General features: G+C 34.6%; 1 protein-coding gene across 5 annotated transcripts in view; it reads right to left on the reverse strand.

The window, feature by feature from the left end:
• Positions 1-13,643, reverse strand: part of CADPS2 (calcium dependent secretion activator 2) — a gene marked incomplete at its 5' end in the record, with an annotated part of 283,646 nt that overhangs the window by 93,179 nt on the left and 176,824 nt on the right. For all 5 annotated transcript variants that reach the window (XM_083860055.1, XM_083860056.1, XM_083860057.1 and 2 more), the window contains 3 exons: positions 1,931-2,067; positions 9,698-9,901; positions 10,954-11,062. In XM_083860055.1, coding sequence (XP_083716181.1) covers positions 1,931-2,067; positions 9,698-9,901; positions 10,954-11,062 — 450 coding nt within the window. The remainder of the gene's footprint in view (positions 1-1,930; positions 2,068-9,697; positions 9,902-10,953; positions 11,063-13,643) is intronic.

Here is a 13,643-nt window from a genome sequence, read left to right on the forward strand (position 1 = left end):
TTGCCTAGCAGTACAAAAGCAAACTATTAAAATTTATCCTCATTCTCATAAGATATAGTTGTGACAAAAGTACAAAACTTTAAAGAACTCAATAATTTTAGAGTCCTAAAAGATCTGTTTGTGTGGTCATTTTTCATGTTAATGTGTGCTTTCCTTGCCCTTGTTCAATCCCATATCATGCACAAGTCTCTCAAACACACAACTATATCCTACAAAGTATTGGTATTAGATAACAAAGTATTTTTTATTTTATAATTGGAAAAAACCCCAGAACCTAAAATCCCCTGCCTCCTCAATACTCTCCCTATACCAAGAAGAATGTAAAATTGAAGAAATTGAGATTATATAATAATTTAAATACAGAATTTTGCATAAAATTAATTCAAATTCCTTTATTTTTTTTTTTACAAGTTGTATGTGTGGTTACACTGTATTTGTTGAAATAAGGCGTGAATTGTTTCTAAAAGATTACAGGAAACAAGCAGCTAGAGAAAAGAAAAATCACACTTACTTGTCCATGTATTCTATTGTCACCTTGACAGTCCCAATTTTTTAAAAATAAAAAACGTAGTTTAATATGCAATTAAAAAATTATCACTCATTCCACTTATTAAAAGCTGAATTTAAAAAGAATGGTAAGAAATACATCTGCCTTATGGTTGCTATAGCACTGTGCATTTCACCTAACCTCTTCTAAAAGTTCCTGATTTCAAGGTTATATTAAGTGTCTTACTATATTATTATTATAAAAAAAGATTTTGACCCCAATGCACTGGCAGAAAGCTAACCATTTTCCCTTTGAGTGCCAATTACTTTGTACAGATGTACCTTCAGGCCTCTTTGATTCAGTGTGCAACCCACAGACAGAAAATGAGTCCTTTAACTTTTCTATACATACATATCTGGCAGTATTTTAAAAGGGAGCAACTGTTGTCAAATAATATTTTTTTCACTTTTTAAAAACTGCAAGCAAACCTAAAAATTCCAATTATTATCCTTGTATTACAAGACTAATCAGAAGAATGGAAAAAAGAAGTAAAAATACCCATTATCATTTTTTGTTGCTATTAGGTCATTAAAGTGAAAAAAAAAATGTGCTGTGAGGTATTTTAGATCCTCAGTGAGAGATCACTGTTTCAGGCATGATATCAGGTGAAAAATAAACCTCACGAAGTTATGAGGTCTGACCCATACAAACCTGTTCAACGAGTGTGTATAATCTCATGAACTTCTGCAAGATTTTTTGCTGTTTTTCTTCCCTAATGAAAACAAAATCTGAAGCAGCCCCATCCTCAACTAGTTCACAAAGCACAGAACAGAAAGTGATTGTATGAAAAGGAAACTGCAGCCAACATCTTACCTTTTAAGATGGTAATGATCGTATTCTTAGAATGTGGAAAACATTTATTTTGATACAGAGATCACATTTAATTTTCTTTTATTTAATAATTATACTCCCCTTTGTAACTTGCAGTTCAGGTAATGCATATATGCCCATATAACTATATTGGTTATGGGTCTGCCTCCTTTCTTTGTGTTTTTCCTTCACACTGGAGTAGAATGAAGAATTATAAGACAGGTGAAAATGTCTGAGATGAGGCAACCACATTTGGACTTTAAAATGCCTGTACAGGTGTCAGTAAATCCCACCACAGGAGTTCTTGCCATTGTCAAAACTTTCTGTTTTTATTCAAACCTCCCCAGAGGACATGATAAATTTCAGCTGATAAAACTGAAGACAGTTTGTGTCTCTTTGCTTTCTATTGAGTGGCACAGCAGCCGCTTGCAAGTATGTAATTTTCAGATTTAAAACCAATCGATTGGACCCTTTATTCCATCTATAACTGCAGTTGTTGAATGAATGAGGAAGAAAGGACTACTTTGAAACAACTATTTCTCACTTTATATCTACCTTCCAGTCGGCACTCACCAAACAAGAATAGGAGTCATTCAATCTGTGATCCAAGGTCTGTCTCTGAAGCAGTCTAAAGAGGGAAGCATGGTCAAATTTGCAGGGATTAGCAGAAATAAACTCATCCATGCCATGTTTCTGGCCACGGTCTGTATCTGTTATACAAAGGAAAAATGTGCAGAAAAATACAGGTGAGTGTGTGTTCAGATTTACAAGCACCAGTGTACTCATGGCATATAAATCTCAGTATCTAAGCTTTCTTGAAAGTACCCCAAAGAAATAACTCATATAGAGGGATGCTTGCAGGTGAATTGTTATAGAATCTTGATCTTTTTAATCTGAAAATATTATTCCTGAATTATTTTTCTATCATACCAATTTACGAAGTGAAACAGTGAAAAAAAAATGCTACCCACTAACAGATAAACTAAAATTTTGAAATGCTGCCAGAAAATGCAACATAGGACACTAAAAAAGTGTTAAAGCATTATTTTCTAGTGGGATCTGCAAATATTTCAAATTAAAAAGAATGTTATGAGTAGAAAAGAAAAATATTCTGTAATTTCTTTGTTTGTTATGGTTCTCTTTCTAATTTTAGTGAAATAATCACAAAATATTACAAAGAAAAAAAAAAAAAAAAAAAAAAAAAAAAAGCTAAAGAACCCTAAACAGGTTTATGCATTTATTTCTTCAGAAAAGAAAGAGCATCTTTACTGCAGTTCAAAGTACCACTTAATAGAAATATTCAGCATGGATTGAAGCCCACTTCTCAAATGGCAAACTGGAGCAGAAATGAACACACTGGCTTGAGCTAGGTCATTTCCAGCCTTCTTTTTGTACTCGGCTTTTAATGAGACAAACCTTAGTGTAGTAATGGCAAAGAGCTCCTTCAACCTTCCAGCAAAGTGTACTGAAAAAGGGAGCAGCATTTTTGTGTAAATACATTGAGAAAGCATACCATCCCAAATGGCACTTCAATCAAAGGCCCAAATTTATTGTTCTTCACAGATTGCATCTTTCAACGCCTTTAAACCCCGCGGGTTTATCAAAAGAGAAGCTCTAGTGATTGCTTTCATTAATGTTATGTTTTGTCAAAGTCTTCAATGTGAATTATGTATCTAGCATGGACAGAAAAAGCCTTACAGTGCCCAAAAGGACTAGTTATGTATTAGCACATTAGCTGTCTTGGATTCTATAGACTGTACTGGGGTGAACAGTCCTATCAACTTAAAAATTGACTTCCTCTTTCAATAGGGTCTTAGCTCTTTGTTCCTTTAAATCAAACCTAGGTCTTTTTATATTCGTTACCAGAAAAGTATAGATCTAAGTGTATCCTAAATGCAATTTTGAAAACCTGCATAGTAGAAATGTAAAATTTCTAAAGAAAGGAGACAAAAGTTTATTGATTAAACCGAATTATAGAGTCAGGTTCATAATAAAACTCAATATTGATCTGTGGGCATGATGCTAACATAATCAGTCACATTTAGAAATTTAGCCCCAGATCATATTGATCCATGTCAAGTCCAACTTTCAGCTGTATTTGTGGATGGGAGAATTATTTAATTCAAGCTGAAGGATCTGCAACATCAAATCCTAGAAAGATGCAGAAACTAATTCATATCACTTGGCTTTGCATTGTCAAAGCAAGAGTCACATCCATGTGACAGATTTCACCAAGGTAGATGTAGCAAATAAACAGTATGACAATATGTCGATGGTGTAAGGTATGAGACCATCACCCCAAAGAAGTAGCAGCATGTATTTTAAATGCTTGAAAGATTTGTAGCATATGTGATTACATAGATTAGCAACATCTCAATCAGCATTAGACTAGTCTATCATTAATGAAAAACCTAGCTCATATTTTTGACATAGGTACAGGAAATGCTTTCTCTTCATAAGTGCGATTTAACTGAATTTAAACACATTAATTCAAAGATAAACAGCTGATGTCAGCACAACTACATTACCCAAAGTACTGAACAACACATGAAGTTATCTATAGCTTCCAAAATGTTGAAACACAGATAAAACTCTTTCAAATTTGATATATTTAATGTGCAAGTGACTGATTTCAGCATTTCTTAAAGTCTTCCTTCTTATAAGAATATCAGGTTTATCATATACTATAAACATTATGTACGGTAAGACATGTGACCTAAATGAGAAAGTAATAATATTTCTTCTTGCCATCATGCAAAAATTTATACCGAGCTGAATCATTCTTAAAATAACCTTTTGGTTTTTTCACTGGTTAACCACATCAATATAAAAGATGCCCCTTTTTAAGAGAGAAGGTGTAAGTATTGACGAGTAATTTAAGAATTTTGAAATCAAGAGATTGGATGAAATGAAACAGATCCAACATATTGATACAATATCCAGATGATCATAATGAGTAAGGGGACCTATTGAACACAATACAGCTTGTGAAAGAAGAATTTGCTATCACATAATTTGGGCAAAATAAGCAAAAGTATTGATTTAAAAGTATAAACACTTGCTAGATTTAATTCTAAAATAAAGACCCATGACTGATCATCTTTTTGAGTGACTCAAGTGGTACAAATAACATTGTCAAACAGTAACAGAAGATCTGCTACCAAATGTACTTAAGCAAGAGAAAAACAACTAAAAACTTACCTTTGCCAGCTGCAGGCAAGCAGGAAATAACAGAAAAATAGATCTAGTGTAATATATTGCATTTTTATTTATTGCTATGATGTACATACAAGATAACTGATAAATATTTGGAAACAAAAAGGAATTTAAAAAAATTTAAGAACTTGAGCAAAGATCATGAGGAATTCATAAATGGTCTCTGACTGACTGAAAAAAATTACTCAAGACCCTACTTTTAAAAATTGTTAGAGTGATTCCTTTTTTTTGAATTCTTGCATAAATGAGCTTTAGCTGTTCTGTTCAAACAACATGGAAATGCAAAAGGCATATAAGGGGCTATATTGCCATATAGTTAAGAAAAAAAATACAAATGCATTTTTCTCTACACTTTCTCAATCTTGGAAAATATTGTGAAGATATTTAGGGACAGCTTTGAAGCAGTAATACTCTCTTGCTTTTTCACAATAAGTTTTTCTTCCCTTCTTAATCAAATTTGTTGCCCTGCTTAACATGTTGCCTTTAACTCAAAATCATTGGCTGCTATTTCCATGTTGCATTGCCTTTTTCAGGTTGTGCATCTTTATGTCTTTTGGAAACTATCTTCTTCTTCTTCTTCTTTTTTATTTATTTATTTTTTTAAATCAAGGTATGACAAATATATATGTTTTCAAATGATGTCAAAGACTAACAAAAGCCATTGCAGGAGTTTTATCACATTCTTTGGGTGTTCTTTTAGACAAAGATATTCATTTGGGCAGAGTAGCATTCTAAAAATGCCTTTTCCCACCTTTGCAAGAAACTTTAAATTTTATTTCAGCTCCAAAGGCTGAACTAAATAATCACATCCTCAGTGACTCTGCTCATACAGAGTTGACTGAATTAAAACTACCAAGAATTTCATGTTTATGGCACATTCTCAAGTGCTTCTAGCAGCCTTACACAACACCTCTGCCCCGTTCCAGCCCAGAAGCAAATACACATTTCTTGCATCATCTACCCTGTGCTAGGGTGAACTACAGGTACTGGCCTTGCTGAGTGGTGACCTACTCCTTTTTGTGGCTCTCAGTAACATCTCTGCTTGATTTTAAGCATCGTGAAAGCAATTTGAACAAGCTCAGGCAAGCAGGAAAGAAGAGAAGGTAGAGGCAAGAAATCTAGTATTGTAGGGATTAAAAAGATTTAAAGACTAAGACTAGTAGGGTAAGAACTATGACTCCGCTCCAGAAGAGGCTGGAACTGGTCGGAAAAGAGTGGTAAGACATGCATTACATTCCTTCAAGTGCCACTCCAGACAGATGGGGACAGCTTACATTGGGAACATTTTGACTCCTGATCATTGACCAGGACTCCAAAGTGCTACACAGGCCAAAGAGACAATCTATGACCCCAGAACTTTATAATTTAGGTATCAGGCCATGAAATAGCTTCTGCAGAGAGAGTGGCAGAGAACGACAAAGCAGCTGGCCCCATATGTCAGGCTGGGGATACCACACTCACTGATTGCCAGTATTTTGTGGAAGGGTAGGTTTGAATTGGATTGTAGATAGTTTTTACTAGTTTTCCTGACTAGTACAGAAGAGAGCACACAGGTGACTTACTGGCTGTGTAAGGTGGTGGAGGCTTGTGTAAGCATTTTCTTTCTAAAAGGGAGACAGGGATGGTTGGAGGCAAGCAGGAAATGGACATAAAGGGGAATGGGGAAACATGCAGGGAAGGCGGAGTTACTCCAGTCTGCCAGATGGCAAAAGGGTCATAAAGCTGCAAAACCTGCCAAGAAAATTACGTCAAATGAAAAAATCCCTTTTACTTGTTTGTTTCGAAAACTGTAATTAATTGAAAGACATTGTCTCTGAACTCATGAGGGTGTAGGTTCAGAATGATGTTTGACTCTGTATTTCTTCACTAAGACATGACAATCCCCTCATGTGCTGCTTTTAACTCCTGTGTTATTAATGAGTTATTAGCAGCAATAAGCACTCCAGCAGCCTTTTCAATTGTATGAATATATCTCCTAATACATTGCTCATTAAGAAAGGGATCGCTTCCTGAACCTTTATGTGATTCAAATGAATGTATTTTTCATTGGTGCTTTGCTTGAAACATTAATGTCCTTGGGAAACTTCTGGCTATTCTGCAATCATGCATCCTTAAAGACTCTTTTCTTTCACTTCAACATGCTTATGCAGAACAGTGGAACTGAAGGTCAGTCTCTTTTTGTGATCACTGCTGACATTAGCCTGTCTTCAGTTTTGTTTTGGAGTCACCTAATACTATAAAACCACAATACCAAGTTACTTAGAGATGAAAAAATTGACTAGTATATATTTTAGAAGTTGGACAGGTACAAGAGTAGTTTGATTCCCTTAAATATCACTTTCAGATGCTTTTCATAACTATCAAGAAAATTTTAAGATGAAAGAAAATATTTTATAAATACAATACAGACAAACATTAAAACGTTTCTCCTCAAGCAGACTTTTTTCTACATCCTGCAGTTTAAAGATATTTAAGTCTCTCCAAGTTATTGAAAATAATTTTTGAACATTTTATCAGGGTGAGTTGATTTTCATCTTAGAGGATAAAGAAAATGGGGACAGACTTTCAAGATTTGAACGCCATTAATTGACATTTGTTTTGCAAAGCCCAAGCTGTTTTTCTGATTTCTGTACGTGGTGATGGCATTGCATGATATATTGCAGAAACTAAAACAATGTGATCTTCTATTGGCAGGAAATGCTTAAATTATGCATTAATAGGAAAATAAAAATCACAGAAATAGTAATTGACAAATTATATGGTCAAAACTGTATTTTCTAATACTAAAAATGTACCATAGTAAAAAAGAAAAGTTTGGAAATTAATTTCACTTAATATATATTTCAGCTCTCAAGTATTTGGTGTTATATCTTGATTAGAAATAAAAGACACTTAGCTTCATGCAGATATTTTTCTAGGGGAAAAGAAAATGGACTTTTGTGAAACTGAATCTATTTAAATGTGACAAAAGGTCAGCTATAGAGTCTTCTTAGGAGTAAAACTATGCCTCAAAAAATTCAGCACAGTATATATTTAAACGAAGTAGGACCCTTAGAAAATGATTTAAGGTTATATCTGAAAATCCCAGTTCTCAAAGTTTCTTAAAAACTGAATAATTTGATTGCCCATTTATACCTCAAGTGCAAGAGATGGAATAAAAAAAATTGCCTCATGTAGAAAGAACTGAAACATTACAGAAATCAGTCAAAAATAGTTCTAAATATTGCACGAAAGTCCACAAGTTACTCTATCGCAAAGAAATTTTTAATTATTATAAGTTATGAATTATTACAAAATATCAACATTGAAGTATATTAAAACCAAAGGAAAATAATAATTTGAATACAGAAAATAATAGTTTTAACATGGATTTTTGATTTATATACAGCTCAGTCAGTTTGTGTAAGTAGATACATAAGCATGACAGAAAATTACAATATTTTTAGGCTTTTGAGCTTCCCTTAAAATGTCTTTAAAATAATTCTTACTTTTTCTACAGTTTACACCTGAGAACTGTAGTCCCTCTAAAATAATGTCTAAAATAATGTCAAAATGTGACAATTTAATTTCTATTTAATTCTTTAACATTATCAGTAATTTTATCTCCAACAACACAATTTCAGTGTGTATGTGAAATTCTTTCTGTAATTTTTATTGCTCTGTGGTTAGAGTTCTTCTAGTTGCTTTCATTTCCAGGTAAATGCCATGTCCAAAACCAGGAGCAGGTCCTTGGTCACTGCTGTCAGTGGTCACTTCTTTTGTACTTTCTAATGATGCACATGAAGTAGGGTCATTAGGCAGGAGCACAGTGAACTCCTACCCAGCACAAATTCAGGGAATTGAGAGGAGGTGAGCAGAAGCACTTCTTGGCTGTTGCCCCACCTTTGCTTTAGCAATGTTACTTTCATTCTACTCCACCTTAATGGCCCCATAATGAAAGATTTCTTCACAAAGTGTTTCTGATTAATTCCCTTTCAAATTGTTTCAGATGAAAAACAGATGTCAATGCTTTTGTGAGATTAAACTTTTTTCAGTGATCTTGAGCTTGAAAAGCTTAATGACATCGAGAACTCCTCAGGATTTTAGGTAAATATTACTACATTTAACTAGCACATTTTACTGTTTTCTAAAAGCAAACTGATATAGGATTACAGAATGAATAGAAGGTTGCAAGACTAAATTATAGTAGGACTGAGGGAGAAGAACATATTTGGGTCAACCTGCTACAGACTTCAGACACTAAATCAAGTTTAGTCTAAAACATATGTCGCCCTACTATCACTACGCATGTATGGTTATACAATAATGAAGAAATATTATTGTATAATAATCATATGATGTTCCAGAAATTTGATAGCTGGTACAATAGGGCCCTGGATTGCACTCAGCCTCCATAACATAAAAAAAAAAAAAAAAAAAAAAAAAAACCAAAAAAAACCAACAACCAAAACTCAAAAAAAACCCCCTAACTTCCTTTGTCCAGATATCAACATGACAGAATACTTTTAAAGAGTATGAAGATTTAAATATGTTTAATATATGCTATCTACCTTGATTTCTCTGAAACAATACCTTCCCCAAAGAAAGGTGATGAAAATTTAAACCTGAACAATTTAAAGAATCTTTTGTATGTATTTTAATACTACAGTATCTGCCAAAAAAAATCCAGGAGCCCATGTACTGCCTTTTAACTTACAATGTACTATCTGCATAGCAATTTTTTGGTAGCTAATACATACAATGTATGATAAAGCTGACCTAAAATCTAAAAAAAAATCAGAAAATAGATTGACATTTTTCTATTCAACACTACACTGGCTGGCTAATGAAAAATATAATGCAAACCAAACACCGTCTCCATGGTAATATATGGGTCAATTGTAAGGAATATGAAGCTAATTGCTGTATTTTCATGGATTATAATAAAAATAATGACCTCCAAGTCAGGATTTCCCTTGTTGTTAATAATAATCTGAGTTAAAGAGCTTCTGGCTAACAATGAACTGCTATACACATTTGCCTAGTGAATAAGTTCTGCTTAATTAAACTTCATTGAGGGAGTTGCTACATATTTTACCAGCTAAAACCAAACCAAAGCCAAAAAAGAAAAGAAAGGCAACTTACAAAGTGGGGATATATCTGTGTTGGCATTGCCTCCTTTAAGATTCATCTTCTGAGCTTGACTTGCAGGAACAGGCTTGTAAGATTGACCTGTGGCTCTGTACATAGCTTGAACCCAGAGTATTCTATCCTGCTCATCATCACTGGCAAATATCACGGTATCGCCTTCTTTAACAGCATTGAAAAACATTCGACCACCCTGAAGACCTGAAGCAGCAAGTAAGAAGGTAGTCTTGATAAATACAAGTTTCTTCTAAATCACTATCACTGCTTATTACATAATTGGTTTTACTTGGAGTATGTGTGTGTGGAGGGGTGTGTTAAACATTTTACAGGTATTTATGATCTAGAATCTAGGGCTATAAGGATCAAATGGTAATACGTACAAGTAACATAAGTAGAATATAGAAATCACAGGAGAAAATATTTACATGACTCTACTTTATATTCAGCTCCAACTTATTTCTTATTCATCTTCTCTCTGCCATATATTATTTTGCATTTTTTAAATCATATTCTCCTTCCTGATATTATTTTATTAGCTGGAAATCCCTGACAACTTTATCTCTTATTGAACAGAGACAGCTCCATTTCCTTTATCAGTGCTGCTCTTCCTTAGTTCTTTTTCTCATTCCAGTGTTTTTTTCTGAGAGCATGTAACGAGAACAGGACACTACAGTCAGCATGGCTGTGCCAGGGATTTCTTTATGTCAGAATTGTTTCAGTTTTCCAAACACCCTCTGAGCATTGTTTGCCTTCTCAATTATTCTAAACATGACACAACATTTTCAAAGATCAATCTTTAATGTCTCAGAAGACTCCTAATCTTGTAACTCTCCACTGGATAGGCAGAATTGCTCTTTTCTGCATGTGATTTCCCTCTTCCATTTTAATATTAACTTGTAGAAATTTTTCTGATGTCTCCAAATTTATTTTTGATTACTATGAGTAACTTGTCTTTCACAAGTATTGTCATAATTTGTCTTCTTTTCTAAATTATTTATGAATATACTTTGCTGTATACTGACACATGCCACCACCATCAAAAAGAGAAATGTTATGTTAAAGTTTATTCCTCATTAGTCTTATGACAAGCTTCTTTCTGAAAGCATGATTTTTCACACCAGAATGTCCTAGTGGAATAACTGGCAAAGAACCTTGGGAGTTTTTGCAGCTAGATCAAAACGAGCAAATTGAAACAGTTATTTTACACAAATATATTGTGCTTCAGTCTCCTACTTCAAAATCATGAAAAGTACCTGTATGAGGAGCTGTGTAATCAACAGTGTATCCTTCCAGTTGCATCAGTTCCTGAGGCTCAGACTTCTTTTCTCTGTAACTGCACATTGCAAATGTGTATTGGCTAACCTGAATAAGAAAGGACTTCTTAATTACTAGATTGCATTTCAGAACTGCATAACAAATGTACTATGGTTTAAACTAGCTTTCATTTGCACTGAACAAATAAATCTCCCTTTTTTTCCCCCCTTTCCCACAAGTATTTACAGTGTAAAATTTCTCCTCCTTTCTCCTTTCTGCCAAAATGAAGGAAAAAACTTCAAACAAAATAACCCATAAGCACACCTCTCTGCAATCTCCTGAAATACATTTTGGGTTGGTGCTTTATGAAAAAGTGAAGGGAAGCCATTTAGATTCTGGTAGGGAAAGTACTTAGTATTGTGGTACTGACCAAATTACTCAGTATACTGTAAGAGGAAAAAAAAAGAACTATATTCAAAGAAACTGAGAAAACAAGAACGTTTACCTATAAAATTACTGTTTGCAGGAGAGGCACAATCATCATGAAACTGGAAAAAGGAACACATAATTTGGCCAATTCTAGATAATGATGGCAAGTATCAGAAACCTTCAGTTTGAATTTATAGTCTAATTTCTGTACCTTTTGCATCTGTGTTCCCACCCACCCACCCCTGCACTGCTTGGCTCATGAGATAATGTACCATGTAGGCCAAGCTACTTGTAGCTGGCATGGACAACATTAGTTACTTGTCATCAAGTACAATTACCAAAAAACTTATATAGCAATAAGAATAGAATCTGTCACCAGGTAGTTTTTCACTCTGTAGACAGAATAGAAAATGATAAGGATAGGTGAGGAAAAGCTGACTGATAAAGAAAGAAATGTAATATCTAGGAGGAGATAAGTAACCACTGAAACAAAATCAAAGTGTTCCCAGCTTTACATGAAGAGCTGGGAGCATTATAGAAGATGACCAGAAGAAAGAGCGCATGAATCTGTGAACACTTGAAACTAAAGGGAACTGAATGTATGTGCACCTCTGAAACTCTCATCTCCAAGGACTGTAGGATATTTGGCCAACAGACTTGTTTCAAATTATCTGTAAAATTATGCTAGGATTTACAGATAATTAAGGAGCTCATCTGATCACCTGATCATTTTTATTTTGACTGCTGACTGCTCAGCTAACTTATCTCAAGTTATTGTTTTAGCTACAACTTCAGGAATGACCCTTTTTGAAGTAAAATTTGGACAGCTAATTTCAGTTTCATTCATATATTTGCTGGTACTGTACCTTTATTCTTCGTAAAAGACTGATGCTTTTTGAAAATAAGGATGAAATGTGTGATTATTATCTGGGTAATGAGCTAAAAATACTTCATTATTTTATGTATTGGGGCTTTTTTGAAACAGGACAGCCCATCCTCCAGCATGACAGGCATAGCAGAATTTCATCTCACTGTTCGCACACAGTTTTGCTTGCATTCATAGTTTATTTTAGAAAACTACCATATTTTGGGTTAAATATTTTAAGGTATCCCTGGGCTGACAGGGCAGGGCCTTGCAGAAAGGGTCCATGTGGGAGCAGGGCAACCAGCCCCAGCCCCAGCCCTGGGCACAGGCCAAGGATGGACTGGGATGTGGGGACCTGGGGACCAGCCCTGCTGTGGCATTTCTGGGGCTGGAGATGATGGCCCCAGAAGGCTGAAATGGGAGTCTGGGCTCTGGGCAGAGACACCAGGGCTGGTGGTGTCCTTTGGGAGGGGACCCTCACATGGGGCTCATCCCTACACTACCCCTCTGCTCTAGGTCTGGCAGCAGTCATCACCTCTGTCACTGCTTGGTATTTCCCTGCTTATTGTCCCACAAACATATTTGCCCTCATGGACAAGCATGGAGGGAGCTGTTGGCTAGTCACACAACTCTAAATCCTTTGCAATTAGCTTTATATTTAATGAGAGTTTCCTCCTTTTCTTTGTAAACTGCATCCACAATTTTAATTTTTGGTACTTGACACTGTAGTAGAAATATTTTTTTAATTTATTCAATTTGGTTGAATGAAATAAGCTGCCAAGGACCCACATTCATCTCTCACATTTTCATGTCAGCAATTCCATATAACCACACTGTTTATGCAATCTGAGCAATCAAAAGGGAAGCTAGCAAACAACTAATCATGGAAATGCATAGGATGCCCATATTTTTCAGATTTCTCCAGCCACTGAATGTTTTTGAAGATAAACTTGTGTAAGATCCCGGCTATGTATCTTTATTCATTTTTAACCTTACCACTATAACAAGAGAGCCATAAGGCTGCTGATTTTATTTTATCAAACATATTGCAAATGCATTCTCTTATTTTAAAGGAACAATCAGTCATGATTGGTGACTTCATTTTGTTGAAAATGAGAAATTTTGAAGTTTCTTCTTCAAATAAAAAGATAGAAAAATTCTGGAGAATTTTGTTGGGAAAAAAAAGTCTCAACAACAACAAAAAAAGAAACACAGAACTTGCCTCATTTATTTACACTTGAAGTCTCTTACACCTTTTTCCTTATGGTCATCAGTGGCTGCTCTCACTTACTACAAAGAGAATCACCAGCACAGTCTGAAATAACACTTTCTAATATAGATCCATGACTGGGTTTAAATGTATTATTAGTAGTAAATGGAGGTGTAATCAGCTTT

Source organism: Zosterops lateralis (assembly GCF_965231275.1).
Source record: "Zosterops lateralis genome assembly, chromosome: 4".
NCBI classification, from domain to species: domain Eukaryota; kingdom Metazoa; phylum Chordata; class Aves; order Passeriformes; family Zosteropidae; genus Zosterops; species Zosterops lateralis.